The 16,051-nt window shown below is 48.7% G+C and overlaps 1 protein-coding gene across 1 annotated transcript in view; it reads left to right on the forward strand.

The window, feature by feature from the left end:
• The window catches only part of LOC135811400 (telomere-associated protein RIF1-like), a 40,190-nt gene that overhangs the window by 10,620 nt on the left and 13,519 nt on the right, over positions 1 to 16,051 (forward strand). The window contains exons 12-24 of the mRNA XM_065324635.1: positions 3,116 to 3,217; positions 7,418 to 7,491; positions 8,050 to 8,151; positions 8,593 to 8,671; positions 9,065 to 9,169; positions 9,387 to 9,468; positions 9,839 to 9,900; positions 11,514 to 11,595; positions 12,921 to 13,245; positions 13,515 to 13,557; positions 14,419 to 14,514; positions 14,929 to 15,035; positions 15,764 to 15,827. Of these exons, the coding sequence (XP_065180707.1) occupies positions 3,116 to 3,217; positions 7,418 to 7,491; positions 8,050 to 8,151; positions 8,593 to 8,671; positions 9,065 to 9,169; positions 9,387 to 9,468; positions 9,839 to 9,900; positions 11,514 to 11,595; positions 12,921 to 13,245; positions 13,515 to 13,557; positions 14,419 to 14,514; positions 14,929 to 15,035; positions 15,764 to 15,827 (1,323 nt within the window). The remainder of the gene's footprint in view (positions 1 to 3,115; positions 3,218 to 7,417; positions 7,492 to 8,049; positions 8,152 to 8,592; positions 8,672 to 9,064; positions 9,170 to 9,386; positions 9,469 to 9,838; positions 9,901 to 11,513; positions 11,596 to 12,920; positions 13,246 to 13,514; positions 13,558 to 14,418; positions 14,515 to 14,928; positions 15,036 to 15,763; positions 15,828 to 16,051) is intronic.

Here is a 16,051-nt window from a genome sequence, read left to right on the forward strand (position 1 = left end):
GAGTCATGTACATACATGGGAAAAAAATAGAATTCGCCCGCCCGCACCAATTTCACATGGGTCCTGCCCGGGAATCTCGATTTTATTTTGGTCTCGCCTTATCGGGGTTTGCATCTCAGCTCTACAATTGTGCACTGTAGTTAGCCGTTTGACCGCTGCAGAGGTGTGCATACAGGCTCTGTACTAATATAATTATGTTTGGCAGAAACTGAACTCCACGATTAGCCCTGAGGGTCGGGATGCTGGCTGTTGTGTCAGTGATCATCAGATCCAGGGGGGAAATTCCCGTGTGGATTCTGCGAAGTAAAACAAAGAAGAAGAAAAAAAGAAGAAAAAAAGGGCAGCTTCATTGCCTTTGTGGGAGCGGTGGGTTGAGAAAGTGACGTGTTGCCGCAAGGAAAAATGTGACATGTTTTCCTCACAGCAACACGTCACTTTCTTAACCCACCGGCATGATGTCATGAAGACATGAAAGAGTGGCCTGCAGTGTCTGTTGTTGTTCCATACCAGGTGGAACACTTAGCATTGAAATCTCCCATGATGAGGACCGGAGAGCCAGGAGTCTGTATTTGAATCAAGCAACTTTGAAATGAAGTGAAGAAGTTTTCTATCACTAACGGGTTGGTAGACGGTGGACGGTAGGCAGCCGCTATTCGGATGGGCTGATAGCAATACCACCATAGGCCAGAAAGTCATTGGTGTTAACTTTGTTCTCTGAGGTGTGTCGATCCCTTCGAAAGAATTCGTAGCCTGGGAAGGAGAGGGAAATTTGTGGACATAGCCAGGTTTCAGTGATGCAAACAATAAGAGGACAGCTGGTCGCGAGAAAGTCGGAGAGCTCAGCAGATTTCTTTCCAAGGGAAGGTGCGTTGCTGCACTCCCTATCTCATCATTTCGGTCAACACCGCTCGTGTGGACAGTGCAGTCTTGGACGAGCTGCAGCTTGATTATGGCGTGTTTGCTGACGATCACGCTTGCCAGTGTCGACAATGGCCGGGGAGTGAATGCTGGAGGGAAAGTACACGGTCTTGGCACTCCCTCCTCTTTACCCCGGTACAAGTAAGTCCTGGTGCTGAACGGGAAAAAGGGAATTCTCCCTTTCACAGACTACGGCAAGAACTGCTCCTCTCGGGTAGTCCACTGCGGTTATTGTGTACCTTGACCGCATGTTACTGTGCCAATGGTGCTCAGGCACTGGCCCAGCTCAACACTGGTGGACCCAGTTATACGTGAACACTTGGCATCCATTTGAAGCGGCCTGCTCCCCCGTTCCCCGCAACAACACAACCCTCTTACTCATTGACATACGGATGTTACTATCAGATGGAGTACGGCTGAATGAGCTGTGAAGCTACAGCATCGCTTGCACCACCTTCCTGACCAGGCCATCACTGTGGCTTTGTCAGCATAGACTATGGAATTGCACACGTACTCATTGACATACGGATATTATTATCAGATGGAGTACGGCTGAATGAGCTGTGAAGCTACAGCATCGCTTGCACCACCTTCCTGACCAGGCCATCACTGTGGCTTTGTCAGCATAGACTATGGAACTGCACACGTACTCATTGACATACGGATGTTATTATCAGATGGAGTACGGCTGAATGAGCTGTGACGCTACAGCATCGCTTGCACCACCTTCCTGACCAGGCCATCACTGTGGCTTTGTCAGCATAGACTATGGAACTGCCCGTGTACCCACCGCTCTCACACAACGCAAACACCTTGATGCCAAAGCGAGCGCATTTCGATGGAATATACCGGCTAAACTGAAGCCGTCCTCGTCAATCTTCCTCGGAGTCTTGGCTTGACCTGGCCCTCCTGAGGTTGTTGAACGCTCGTTCCCTGACCTTCTTGGCTCCCACACCACTGTAGTATTTCCTAAAACAACAACATTCATCCATGTGGAATAAGCCTTTTAGGATATGGCTAGCTAATCCCAAGGATATCTGAATGCTCTACAGAGGAGAGTAACATCACCTGTTGAAAACAATGTATAGGCATTCGAAAAGACTGACCCTGGCTGTTGATTCTCAGTGGGATATCTGTTCAGTGGCCATCTCTGAGGCCTCCTTGGCACTGAGATGTTATGCCGCCGTACTGGATGGCATCACCCCATCCCATCGTCGCGTTAGGAGGAATGTCGATTCCCACATCTTTGCTGACTTTAGCAAATACACGGCCCATGCTGTTAGTAAAAACTTACATGTATGCCTTCTTGTCCTCGGTGTCCCGTCGTCTGAGGGCATAGAACCGTCTGAAGAGGCCATCCAGCTTGCTGGGAATCGATACAGCTGCTGCCTAGGCAGCGGCTGGCTCATGTTCAAAAACCTTGACTTCTAGGAGTTCGCTTCGCATGACCTTGCTTAGCTTGATTCCTGCAAGTGATTGAATCCACAAAATAATTCCTAATCACTCCCTCCTCCAGATTAGAACAGTAACCTAATGGAAGTATCTATTCTACACATTATGAATAAGACCTTATATGTGCATGTGTGTGTGTGTGTGTGTGTGTGTGCGTGCGTGCGTGCACGCGTGTGTGCGTGTATGTGCGTGTGTATGTGCATGTGTGTGTGTGTGTGTATGTGCATGTGTGTGTGTGTGTGTGTGTGTGTCCCATATGGTGCAGTGGTATGTGCAGCGATTTCCAATCGATAGATTGCGGGTTCGATTCCCGACGATTATGGTCACACACGTCTTTCTTCTCTTTCTCAGACTCTTCCTGACTTTTCTTTCATTCTCCTGGGTGGTTACCAACAGCCAGTGCATGCCGGAGTATGTGGTGTGATGTGTGTGCGGGAAAAAAAGAAGAAAAAAAAGAAAAAAATGAAAAAGACCAAAAAAAGGGATTCACTGGCCAGAAAATGTCACTCCAAATAGCTGTATGGTGTAGACCAGGCTGAATAGTGACGGTCAATTCTTCAGCCTTGCAAGCTGTTGAATGGTGTAATCCCAGCACAAGTTGCTATGGCTTCTGCCGTAGCATTGCTATCATCGCCTCCGGCGATGGGCGTCAAAGGTCAAAGGTCAAAGGTGTGTGTGTGTGTGTGTGTGTGTGTGTGTGTGTGTGTGTGTGTGTGTGTGTGTTCCGCATCTCCTGACACTGTAGCTATTACTGCAGACAATGCTGTCGCTGCCGGAATCCACCCTGCTGACTGGAAAGTGCGTGGAAGCATTGCAGCACTGCGATGAGCAGTCCTCTACAACCATGGTGAGTACAACGACAACGTACAGTAAGACCTGTCAAGGAGACCACCCTGATAAGGAGACCACCCTGATAAGGAGACCACCTGTCCAAGAGAACCACTACAACTAGAACCAAAGGGATCTTATTTCCAGTGACCATGACCCTGGATAAGAAGACCACCTGCACACAGCGACCATATTTGTAAGGTCCCTTGAGCGGTCGCCTTAGACAGGTTGCACTTTACAGTAAAACATGTGAAGGCGACCACCTGTCCCAGGGGACCACTACAACCAGGACTAAGGGATGCTACCTCCAGTCAAATGACCCTGGATAAGTAGACCTGTACACAGAGACCATGTTTCGAAGGTCCCTTGAGCGGTCGCCTTAGACAGGTTGCACTGTACAGTAAGACCTGTGAAGGCGACCACCTGTCCCAGGGGACCACTACAACCAGGACTAAGGCAGGGTCCGCACAGCCCTTGAAAACCCTAAAATATACCTAAAAAAATTCCCAGTAAAGAATATACTGAAAAACCCGTAAATCTTGTTAAAATACATGGTTTGTCCTGAAATATCCTTGAAATTCAGTTTTTTGGCGGCGTCAGTGTACCCTGTGATGTACAGTCTGTGCCAAGCATGCCACTCACAGTCTGTGATCAACTGTTGTGTACGAGTCGTACTTCAAATTCACAAGCGCACGCGAAACGAAGACTGCGCGGCCTGCTCGGCTTGATCTTGCCGTTCGCGCCTGCACTGTACGAGCGTAGTACTAGCTGCATACATGCTACATACAGTACTAGCGGGAAGTACGGCAGTGGTCCTGTGTCGACGAGTCGAAACTACACATTTTTGAATTTTTCGAGTAACTACTTTAGTTGCTCGCGCTCTTCAAGTGGTAAGTAGTTTTAGCCTAGCCTCTACTGGCTCTTCTTTTTGTAGTTCACCGCAGATTGAGTAGTTCGCTGGTACATGGTGTGGATTTTCTCGTAACTCGCCGTGCGTCGGAGCAGTTGTGGCGGAGATGCCTCCGAAGGGAAAATGTCATTTTCGTGACGCTTGGCTGTCAACACCGGAGTTTCGCAAGTGGCTAGTAGCTATTCCCAGCGATGAATTCAGAGCACGATGCTCACTCTGCAGGTCAGATTTTGATATTTCGGGCAGCGGTATCTCCTCAGTCAAGAGTCACGCGAAGGGGAAAAAGCATTGTGAAGCTGTGGAGCGGAGTACTCCAGCTTTGACAGTGAATCGTTTTTTCGTTCCGTCGTCGACAGTTAGCAGCAGCGCCAGTGCCAGCAGCAGCGCCAGTGCCAGCAGCAGCGCCAGTGCCAGCAGCAGCGCCAGTGCCAGCAGCAGTACTAGTACTAGTACTAGCCCAGCGCCACCACGCAGTGATCTGCCACTGGTGAGTTCCCACAACGCTACCCCAACAGCTACCCCAACACTATCATCGCGTATCACTCGCATGGACTGCTTGCAAGCAGAAGTATTGTGGGCACTCAAAGTGTGCACTTCGCACTATTCCTATAGTTCAAGTAGCAACGTTGGCCCTCTGGTGAGCAGGATGTTCCCAGACAGTGAAATTGCAGCCAAATTCTCTTGTGGTGAACGCAAATGCGGCTATCTCTGTACTTATGGCCTAGGTACGTACTTCCAAGACCTGCTGCAGAAGAAAGTGAACAAGGCGGAGTCATTCGTGGTGCTATTCGACGAGAGCCACAACTTCAAGACGAAAACAAAACAGATGGACGTTCACGTACGTCTTTGGAGTTCCGGTGTGGATTGCGCCTCTGTAGCAACTCGCTACCTTACATCAGTGTATCTGGGACACTCAACAGCCGACGATCTGCTGGACCATTTCCATGCCGCAACCGATCAACTCGGCCTCAGCAAACTGGTCCAGGTGTCCATGGATGGACCAGCGGTAAATTGGAAATTTCACCGGTTGCTGAAGGAAGAGCTCCAGCGCACAAACAATAAATCCATCGTTGACATCGGCAGCTGTGGCCTACACGTTGTGCACAGAGCTTTCCAGGATGGTGCAAGAAAGTCTGGGTGGGGTGTGGTAGCGCTGTTGAAGGCTCTCTACTATTGCTTCCGGGACAGCCCTGCAAGACGGGAGGACTTCACAAGAGTCACAGAGTCCAGTGTCTTTCCCCTGAAATTTTGCCAGCACCGATGGGTGGAAAATCTGCCTGTCGCAGAGAGGGCGGTGAGCGTGTGGAGCAGCATCCTGGTTTTCGTTGCTCGTGTCGAGGACAAAACCCTGAAGGCCCCGGGTTGTGACTCATACGACGTAATTCGAAGATGGTCCAAGGATCCGGCTGTTCTTGTCAAGGTGAAGTGCTTTGCTTCGATTGCTAGGGAGGTGCAGCCGTTCCTTGTCAAGTTCCAGACTGACTGCCCGATGGTGCCATTCCTGCATAGTGCCCTGGAGTCCATGCTACGTAGCCTCCTGAGCCGCATTGTGAAGCAGGATACCCTCAGTGCCAGCTCGTCCACGGTTCGCCTGATGGCCATCGATGTCACTGATGAGTCAGTTCTTCTGCCAGTGACCAAGGTGAACATGGGATTTGCTGCAGAGGAGCATGCACGGCACCTCGTCAGTGGCAAGAAGATCAGCCAGCTCCAGTGCCGCGACCTGAGAGCCCAGTGCAGGGACTTTGTTGTTGCACTGGTAGTGAAGTTAAAGGAAAAGTCGCCACTCTCCTTTCCACTGGTTCGTTCTGCCTCCTGCCTTGACCCACGCAAGATGGCTGTGTCTTCGGGGAAGGAAGAGTGCATGAAGCTGATGAAGCGTGTTTGTGCTGCTTTTAATGAAGCAGGAAGAGTCGAAGGCGGAGAATTCGGTTGTGAAGACATCCTGAAAGAGTACAGCGACTTCCTCTCCTCGGTCATCCCTCTGAAGAGGTCTGCATATGCTGCATTCGATCCGACCTCAGCAGATGCACGCATTGACCACCTGCTTTGGACCGACATGGCCAGCAACCCCAGGTATGCGAAGCTATGGAAACTTGTCCGTGACCTCCTGCTACTCTCACATGGGCAGGCTACTGTCGAGAGAGGTTTCAGCGTGAACCGCCAGGTGGAGGCTGACAATCTGTCAGAAGCTGGGTTTGTTGCACGGCGCTCAATTTGCGACCACGTTGCTGCAGTTGGTGGCATTGAGCATGTTGATGTCTCATCACCTGCTATCCTCCTGGCTGCCAGCTCTGCACGCCAGGTATACCAGCGGCACCTGGACAACCAGCGCAGAGAGGAACAGGACACTGCTCAGTCCAGGAAGCGGAAGGCTGCGGAGGAGGAGGTTGGCGCGTGCAGAAAGAAAAAGAAGCAACTGGAGGACACCATCTCATCGCTCTCTTTATCTGCAGATGAGTTCTCAGAGAAAGCGGAGCAGACCGGCGACCTTACTTGGGTGTCCAAGTCCAACAGCATGCGTCGTACGATGAAAACGAAGGCTGCTGAGCTGGCTTCTGTTGTGTCTGAATTGGACAGCCTTGTTAATGCTCAAAAGAACTGAGCTAGCATTGTCTTTTAGTGTTTTTTTTGGGTTTTCTCTCTTTACTGTGGCTCTCCCACCAATTGCCTTTTCATTTTTCTTTCTTTTGTTAGTCTAATTTTATTTTTATCTTCATGGTCTTCTTATAATATCTTTTAATTATGGTCATCACGCTGTGACTCTCTTTTAATGCTCTTGATGCTCAGTCACATGTACGGTGCCTGTAATAAAATCGCTCCGTAGGTCTTTAGTGTGTATTTTCCGCCGTAACGTTACGTGCTGTTCGTATTTTAATAGTTGCTGTGCGGTTGTTTGCTGTACGGTTGGTCGCTTGAAAATATCCTTGAAAAGTCCTTAAATCTTGGTTTTTTGTGCCCCGAAATATACTTGAACTTCTAATGTATGTCTGTGTGCGGACCCTGTAAGGGATGCTACCTCCAGTCAAATGACCCTGGATAAGTAGACCTGTACACAGAGACCATGTTTCGAAGGTCCCTTGAGCGGTCGCCCTAGACAGGTTTCACTGTGTCAGGGACTTTCACCAGCTATCTATCCATGTGCCCACCCTCTAGGAACATTTGCACTGCTACCGAATCGCTGGACATGGGAGCGTCTACATGATCAATGCATTCTGTGTGCATGCATGTGTCTGCCTGTGTGTCTGTGCGTGCGTGTGTGTGTCTGTGTGTGCATGTGCGTGTGTGTTCTTCATGTCTTGCTGCCAGGTGCCGGTTATTCTGTTCTTGGCCGATGCCTGGTTTTCTCCAGCGTTCTACACTGGCAATCTAAACACTGAGCGGTGAGTATACTGCTACTGCTGGTCCAGGCTGTGTGCTACTGCTGCTCCAGACTGTGTGCTGCTGAACAATCTCCTGTACATAGGGTATGTTCGATTGGTCGGTTCCGGACCACGGTCGGTTGCCTGGATCATTCGGATCCTCCCAGGTCCAATCGAACAAATGTGGAGTTTTCGTACCAAAAAAGGTTGATTGGCAAAAAAAGGATCCGTTGGATCCGGGCAACCCTGCTCCCTGAGGTGGATTGGCTGGATCGAAGAAATTAGAATAAACTGACTGCCACCACCACCAGGGCCAGGACTAGTCGGGAACTGGCTTCACAGCGAATCTTCATGTACAGTGATACTAAATGAAATCCGATCAAGCGGAGCAATGCCACAGCGGCCGCTGTGCAGTTCTAGACCTGCGAACACTGGGATGGTGAACTGGTGCGGGGCGCAATCTTGACTCACGCGACCGGATTTCATTGAGCAGCACTTCACCTGTAAACAAGATAGCCATGGTACGCCGGAATTGTAGTTTTATTTGTTGTGCTGTGCTGTGCTGTTTGTGTGCATCAGCTACATCATACTGTACGAGATGGTGGTCCGCGTCGGTATGCAGTGCATGGATGTGCTGCAATTCGTGCAGTCCATCATCAGCCTGCTTGTCAAGCGATTCCGGTGAGTTACTTGTACGCGTACTTGTCCCCACAGGCCTGGCTCTAGAGTCTTGCAAGTTCAGCAATAATCTAATGTTTGACAGGAGGGTCATACCAAATTGTACATTAATGACCCCAGGGGCACTTAAAAAAATCAATCATAGATGAGGTACTGTGCTAGAGTAGTGTTTTTGCTAAGCGTTCGCCCTGCCAATTGAGAATTTTGTATTTATCAGTTTGGCGTGCATGAAATTGCTTTTGACTTGAAGAGTCCAGTCGCTTCAGTTTTCTGTTGCAATATTGGCCGGTTTTGGAAGTCACTATTGACCCTGCTAAAATCACCCACTTTTTCCGTGTGTAGTACGGCTCGGACCAACCTTTTTGCTACTCGCATTCTATCCATGGAAGACTGCTGAACTTGCATGTCTGTTTTTGTATTGTGTTTGCTTCAATGCATGTACAGTGACTTAAGTGCAATCACCGAGCTTCCCTGGCGTTTGTGGAGTGTTCTCGCCAATCGTCTCCACCGTTACCTTGTTCAGGTAGGGCCTCTGTTCCAGCATACCTCTACCTGTATGATCTATCATGATCAGTTCTTTGAAGCAAGGGCAGTGAGTACTACTCACTGGTCGTTGTGCAGTATCGGCTGCATGACATGTTACGGATGATGTAGCCGATACTGACCAGGCATTGGAATACATTGTATTCCAAGATGCCTGGTCAGTCAAGACTTTGATCGAGGACTTTCTGTGAAAATTAAGTTGGAACATTCCCTGAAACCACAAGTAGCCTGGGATTTTGAATGCCGAAGGGCACGTTTTGTGTGTGTGTGGGGGGGGGGGGGTATGTGTGCGTGTGTCAAATCTGATCTTTCCACTTGGTCTATGTGCAACCTGTTCTGATCCTTCTTCTTTGCCAACACTCTTGTTGTGTAGGAGCAAAAGGTTGCCCAGGGTTCCCGCCTGGCACCACACTTCACCGCTGTTCACCAGACATTGTTGTTTGGAGTTAATCATATCCTTCAGCTTTCTATCACACAGGTACGTAAGGTCCAATGACATTGTAACTCCCTTCTTACGTTCTTGTGCTCATTATTGTGTTTGGGGGGGGGGGGGGGGCTTCTCAACAAGTCATGAAATTGTTGTGTGAATGGGTGGGTGTGCGTGTCGATTGGTGCGTGTGTGCGTGTGGGTGTCCTGTGGTCGCTGTGCAACTGACAGTTCTTCTTCTATTGTTTGTTTGTTTGGTTCAATGCAGTCCACCCAGCGTGACCTGGTGAAAACTTGGGTGGATGTGTACCGGGCATTCACCAGTGCTGCTACTCTCAATGAAGATATTGGTAAGTTGTAATCCAGCTGTGAATGTACACACATACACACATCATGTACCACCATGTATACGCCCGTCGCAAGAGAAGCATGCAAATCTGGAAGTGCACTGGATGTGCACCCACAGATTTTCTCCTGTAGCAACGATAGCGGATCTGATTCTGAACGCAACAGACCAAGACTAGCACCAGATAACTGTCTAATCCACAATTTCACACACACACACACACACACACATGCACACGTACACACACACACACTCGCGCGCACGCTCCTATGCCCACACACGCACTCGCACACACAGCGAGCTTTGTCTACATTGCACTTGGTGTCTGATTGTTATTGTGTGTTATGTTTTTGATGTTTTCTCCACATGCACAGAGCCTAATGAATGCCTGCAAGGCCTGTGTGATGAGATGGCTGTTGACAAGCTTTCTACCAGCGTACGTATTCTGATTCTCTGTTTCGCTACATGGACTTGGATGTTTACTGGAACAAAAATATGTTTATCTCAACTCAGAGTTTCATGCTTCGACTTCTATGTTTATAGTGATGGCGTCTTTAATGGCAGTCCTGGCAAGTGTTGTTGCTCCCAACAGCCCTTGCAGGAACACACACACACACATACACACGCACGTACACACGCACGTACACACACACACACACACACACACACACACACACATATACACACACACACACATACACACACACACATACACACACGCACACATACACGCATGCACACACACTGTACTGTATTGACAGCTACCCTAACGGGTCACGCCGCCCTCCACCCAAGCATGGGTATGATGAGGGGCAGTGGCAACAAAAACAAAAACAGCAAGCAGAGAGAGATAGCAGGAGAAAGACAGCGATAGTAGTACATCTGGTGTGCGACGTATAGAAAAGAGAGATGACAAGAGATACGCACAAAAAGGAAACAATAATTATTTGAACCTGTATTATTGCAGTTCCGAAACAATCAACCAGGTGATGGAATGTGGGCACCCGAAGTCCCACCTGGACTCCACTGGAAGAACATTCCACGCAGGGATAAGTTATCTGCGATAGGCCAAGCGTTGAAAAACAGCCATGAGGACACATCGTCTAGAAGTCCACCGCGCTCGAACTGAAAATGCAGGATCAAACAATTTCCCACGCGTCGTCAGGCAGCGTACCTCTTCTCCTTCCATCACCATCCATCTCCAGCAACCGTCTCCACTCACAGCTCATGCCTCTGCCACCACTGTACTCCGAGCTTCGCAGTTTGAAACCATTTCGGGGGTCAGCTACACCACCGCGAATGGAGAGACGAGGACGACAACGGTTGTGACAGAAAAGACACTGCCCTGGCGACCGCGTCGCGGAACCCTCGCCCCAGCAAATTCAGAAACACGCCAGTGGCGACTCTGGTGGACCCAGAGCCACCCCGTGGCCTAAGACTAGTAAGAGGAACGACTGAAAACTCAGATAAAACGGAGCTACAAAAAGTGCAACCGTCCCCTTCAAGCACAGTTACACTGACACACACACACACACACACACACACACACACACACACACACACACACACACACACACACACACACACACACACACACACACACACACACACACACACACAAGCACACACACACACACACACACACACACACACACACACACACACATTCACGTGTGTGTGTCTTCCTGCATGGTGTGTGCTGCTTGTGACTTGCAGTGAAACTTTTTATTTTTATTTAGTAACTCGGAGCTCCATGGACTTTTTACTTTGTAGTTGAGGAAACCTATCTGCAAGGTCAAACAACAGGAAGCGGGTATCGTAATGACGTGCATAAAGTGCATGTGCCTGGGTATACGTTACAAGTGCACCTTCGCTTATAAATGGGCATATAACTATTATGGGTCCCGATGTCGTGTAGTGACATAGTGCCCCTCCAGCCTTTATTTCCCTTCTTGTTTTCAACTTGAGGCCGCCTCCTTCCTAGATGCCTTGCTTTGCATCTGGCATTTGTCTTAATGCCTGTGTGTGCATGTGTGTGTGTGTTTGCAGGGTGTATTACCCCTGGCTCAGCTCATCGACGCTGTCGTCGAGGGCGCAGACTTCTCCGCCTCGCCGAAAGTGGTCAAGAACAGTGAGTTTGACTTTCCAGCCTTGTCTAACACTTGTGTCTTACAAGCAATGTAGTTTGATACTGGCGGGAATGCTGACACCCTAGTGAACACTCCGATACGCCAGCTATCCGGACACCACAGTCACAGGCACTTTGGTCTGCTGGGCATCCTTTTGGATGAGGTTTTATTGGATTTATTTCCGCTTTTCTATATTTTTTGTCCTAGTGATGATGCCAGAGGCCGTATTGCTGGTCCGTGATATGTATGTAATACAAAGTTCTTGGTATTTCAAACTTGCATGCAGTACCTGGCTCTGAACCACCCTAATTAACGAGATATGGCATTCAAAAGTCTAATTTTATGAACATCCCCATTTCTTCTTTCAGAGTTTGGGCACAAAGTAGTATTCTAAGTATCAAATTCAATCAAATCTCAATGGAAAGCCTCACTCAAGACCTTTCCAATGGGCCGTCATTTGCGTGAATCGGACAATCGGTTGCAAAGTTATGGTACTTTTAGCGGCATGGATACATTAACCCTTTAGGGCCCACAATTATTTCAAGAAATGCACTGCATACACGAGCCCGGGTACTTATCTGGTCGTAACTTTGGTGTCCTTTGGCCGATTTTGGTGATCTTGGGCTTTCTGGAAAGCTCTTGGCCAGAGGAACACAGCGATAGCCAGCAATACATCACTCGATCCACAGAACCAGCGCCGCAGCGCGATACGGCGCTCCAAAGCCAGCATTGCGAGCCCCCAACTCAAATTCTCTGCCATTTCAACAAATTGCATCGCAGATCGCTCAAATTTTTTTTACTGGAGAGCTGAGAAACATGCCTTTGCGATGACGTGAACTATCTGTAGCTGCGTGGGCCGCGAGTCAGGGAAAACCCCTAAAAACGAGTTCAAAATGCACGCGCTCGAGTTGACTCTGCTGAGCGAATTTAGTTCGAGTCTCGTATCTCCGCTCTCCGAACTCGGATCGCTTTCGGGTTTTTTCGAGCCGACAGCTGAGACAATTCTAATGTCGATAGCCCTTTCGATTGTCCGATTTGGTCAAGGGGCGGCCGAGTTACGCCAGGTTGCGCTTTGAAAAGTATGCACTGTACACTGGTACGGATATATCCGTGCTATGGGCCTCAAAGGGTTAAGTTGGCCTATATCGAAAACTTTGAGGGGGGTGCTTGAGCACCCAAAGCACCACCCCCCCCCCCCCCCCCCCCCCCCGGGTACGCCACTGATGGGTGTGCTTGTGATTTGTTAGTGACGTTGTTACAGTGCATTCTTCACTTTCTAAGCCATGTTCTTTGCTTGTACATACCACTTTGTCCCCATTGTTTTTAGTATCGTCGTCGCCGTTTAAGAGGAGTCCTGGCCAGCAACCATCCGTCAGTAATCTCCTGCCGCTCTTCAATCTGCTGAAACGCGTTTCCGACGCTGTATACGGCTATCTAATTGGGCAGACTGGTGGTGGCAAGACAGCCCCCGGCTTTGGTTCTCTGAGATCTTCGGGATCGTTGTTGACGTCGGCTCCAGCGTCAGCTGCTCAGCTGATGTCCACGCTGACCAGAGTGTTCTCTCAGCTGTCCACTGTCAAGCAGATCTCGACATTGCTCAGTCTCCTGTCACCATCCATCGCTCTCTTCCTGTCGGCAACGGACAGCAAGCAGTAAGTGTGTGGGTGGGTGGGTGGGTCTCTCTCTCTCTCTCTCTCTCTTTCACTCTCTATCTATCTATTTCTTGTGTGTGTGGATGGGGTGGAGAGGTGGATTCACTGACTGACTCTGGTGAACTCTCCACATAGCCCGGTAAGGTCTGTACATATAGAGGAGGTTCTGCGCTTTTTTTTCTATTTCTATTTTAGCTCTGACATACAGTCCTCGCCTACACGTCTCTGTCCCCCGTGCTTTGTCTCTTTGTTTGTTGTTTGTTCACTAGGGGATGTGTGAAGACAACTTTCCCAAGTGGTTTTATTGCCAAGGTGAGTGTGTTTCAAGTAAGGCTTGGATGGAGAGCCAAGGATAAAATTGAAAAGAAAGGACCAAAATGTTATATGTTATCCGTAGTTTGTGTCCCACACTACCGCTGTTGCACCTTCTGACTACACAATATCTCGCTTACCGTATTTCCACAAATAGTAGGCCTGTCTACTATTTTTTCAACCTCGTCCTAACCCAGCCTCATAATCGAGGACGGTCTTTTATTCTTTCAACCCAGTTTGACCCCGGTCTTCTATTTTTCGCCGCACAGTTTTACCCCCATTCTTCCATTTTTTTCTACACAGTTTGAGCAAGGTCTTCTATTTTTAACACAAGTTTGAGACTCATTTAGTAGGCCCGGTCTTCTAATCGGAGACGGTCTTTTTATTTTTTCAATCGCCCCCTGCCCCGGCCCTGTATACGAGGAAGGCGTTGTATACGAGGGCGGCCTTTTATTTGCGGAAATACGGTATAACTGTTAGTGTTGGAGACAAACTACGGATAACATGTCGCATTTGAGTGTGTGTTTTGCTTGCTGTTCCCTTGAATTTATCCATTAATCCTGGCTACTCCTTTTGCTAGGGTTGCATGATAAACTTTTAACATGCCATGAGCACAGATCGATTGGAGAGGTTACATGATGCATTGTGCTTGGCAACTCACGTTGAGAAACCATACTACCGAACTTGCATGCGTACTTCACGCTAGGATTGCACAGTTGTCAGTCATTGTAGTAAGCATTGAACTCTTTCAATCGAACCCTCATTTTTCGCTTGTGTGTGTGTGTGTGTGTGTGTGTGTGTGTGTGCGCGTGCCGTGTGTGTGCATATGTGTGTGCATGTGCCCCACGTGTGTGTATGCAGCTGGAAAAGCTGTGGACCAGTCTGATGACGTGTGTTCAGAGTCGTTACAACCAGCCGTTCACCTCGGAGCTGCTTGCTGCAATGTCACCAGCTGTGGTACGTACTTGTCCAGCTGTTGCAAGGGTTAAATGCTGCAGGCTTGGTCTATGTGCTTGTAGTACTGAAATTAGCTTATTGGTTCTGTAAAATAAGCTCTTCTTGGACCCACATGCGTGTCGGGAATATAAGCAGACATTCAAGTTAATCACGCAATCTACAAGAGTATGGGATCACACCAAGTCCTGTACTATCTGCGTAATGCAACTGGACGAGGATATTCCTCATCGGCAATACAGCGGACATTTTTTAGATGAGTTATCTCATCCTTGGTCCTCAATGGATTAATATTCTATGGTCTTCTATTATGCATGGCTTCTTTCTTCTCTCAATTTTTTTCTCATCCTCTGCCCTCGAAGGGTAAATACTCTCTATGGTCTTCCATTGTGTGTTTGTTCATTCTCCACCCTGCAGGCGTCTGCAATCGACCACACCAATCGTGCAGTGCGCACGCGTACGCTGGTGTTCTGGAACGCCACGTTTGCCACGGCCACCGTTCTTGAATACCCTGCTGTGCTAAGGTAGGGCGGCAGTCTTGTCGTTTTGTTTGGCCGTTGTACAATGGTCCCTTTCTAATCCGGCATCATTTGTGCTACAGAGATTCTGATGGATTAAAAAGTCTGATTAACTGCTGCAATGTGCATGAAAAGGACATTTTGGCTACTGAAAACTACGCTGGTTTGTAGAGGGTGCTGGTTTATAAAGTGCTGGATTAAAGGGGGACGGCTGTACAAGTTCAAAGGATCAGTCAGGGAAGTGAACTGCCTGAAAAGAGAACAGAAAAAAACGCCAACCCCACCCGTACTCTAACCCGGTACAGTGGTCCCTCTATAATCCGGCAGCATTTGTGCCAGGGAAATTCTGCTGGATTAGGGAGGGTGCTGAGATTAACAAATCTGATTTACTGCTGCAATGTGCATCAAGAGGACATTTTGGCTACTGAAAGTTGTGCTGGTTTATCGAGGGTGCTAGTTTATAAAGTGCTGGATTAAAGAGGGACGACTGTACCTTGCTTGTCATGAGCAATGCTCTAACCATCTCAGCTATTAGACCAGACCGTGCAAGTCGTTGCTCTTTTGTTGTTGTTTTTCTAGCGACACATTACTCCGGTGGTCGCTTGATGATTTCTCCGATCTGATCATGATTATAGGATTGCGGTGATGTCATTAGTCTGGCGCGCATGGCAGTGATGTTGTTAGTGATGGCGTGCTTGTGTATGTGTGTGTTGTTGCTGCTGTTGTTGTTGAAGAACTACACTGGCGCAAGTCAAGAAGAAGTCTCCAATCACTCTGCCAGGGTGGTTAGATGAGCAGGTGAGTACTGCAGCTGTGTATGTGTGGGTGTGCACGTGTGTACACGTGTGGGTGTGCACGTGGGTGTGGGGGGAGGAGCCGAACTGAATGTTATGCATTGAACGTTTTTTGTCTATTTCGTTTTCCCTGATGGCATCCTATCTTTGCGTCTGTGTGTGTGTATGTGTTCGTGCGCACGGTTGTGTCTGTGTGTGTGTGCGTGTGCCGTTGCGCATTCCTATCTC

Source organism: Sycon ciliatum, chromosome 3, assembly GCF_964019385.1.
Source record: "Sycon ciliatum chromosome 3, ocSycCili1.1, whole genome shotgun sequence".
Taxonomy (NCBI): domain Eukaryota; kingdom Metazoa; phylum Porifera; class Calcarea; order Leucosolenida; family Sycettidae; genus Sycon; species Sycon ciliatum.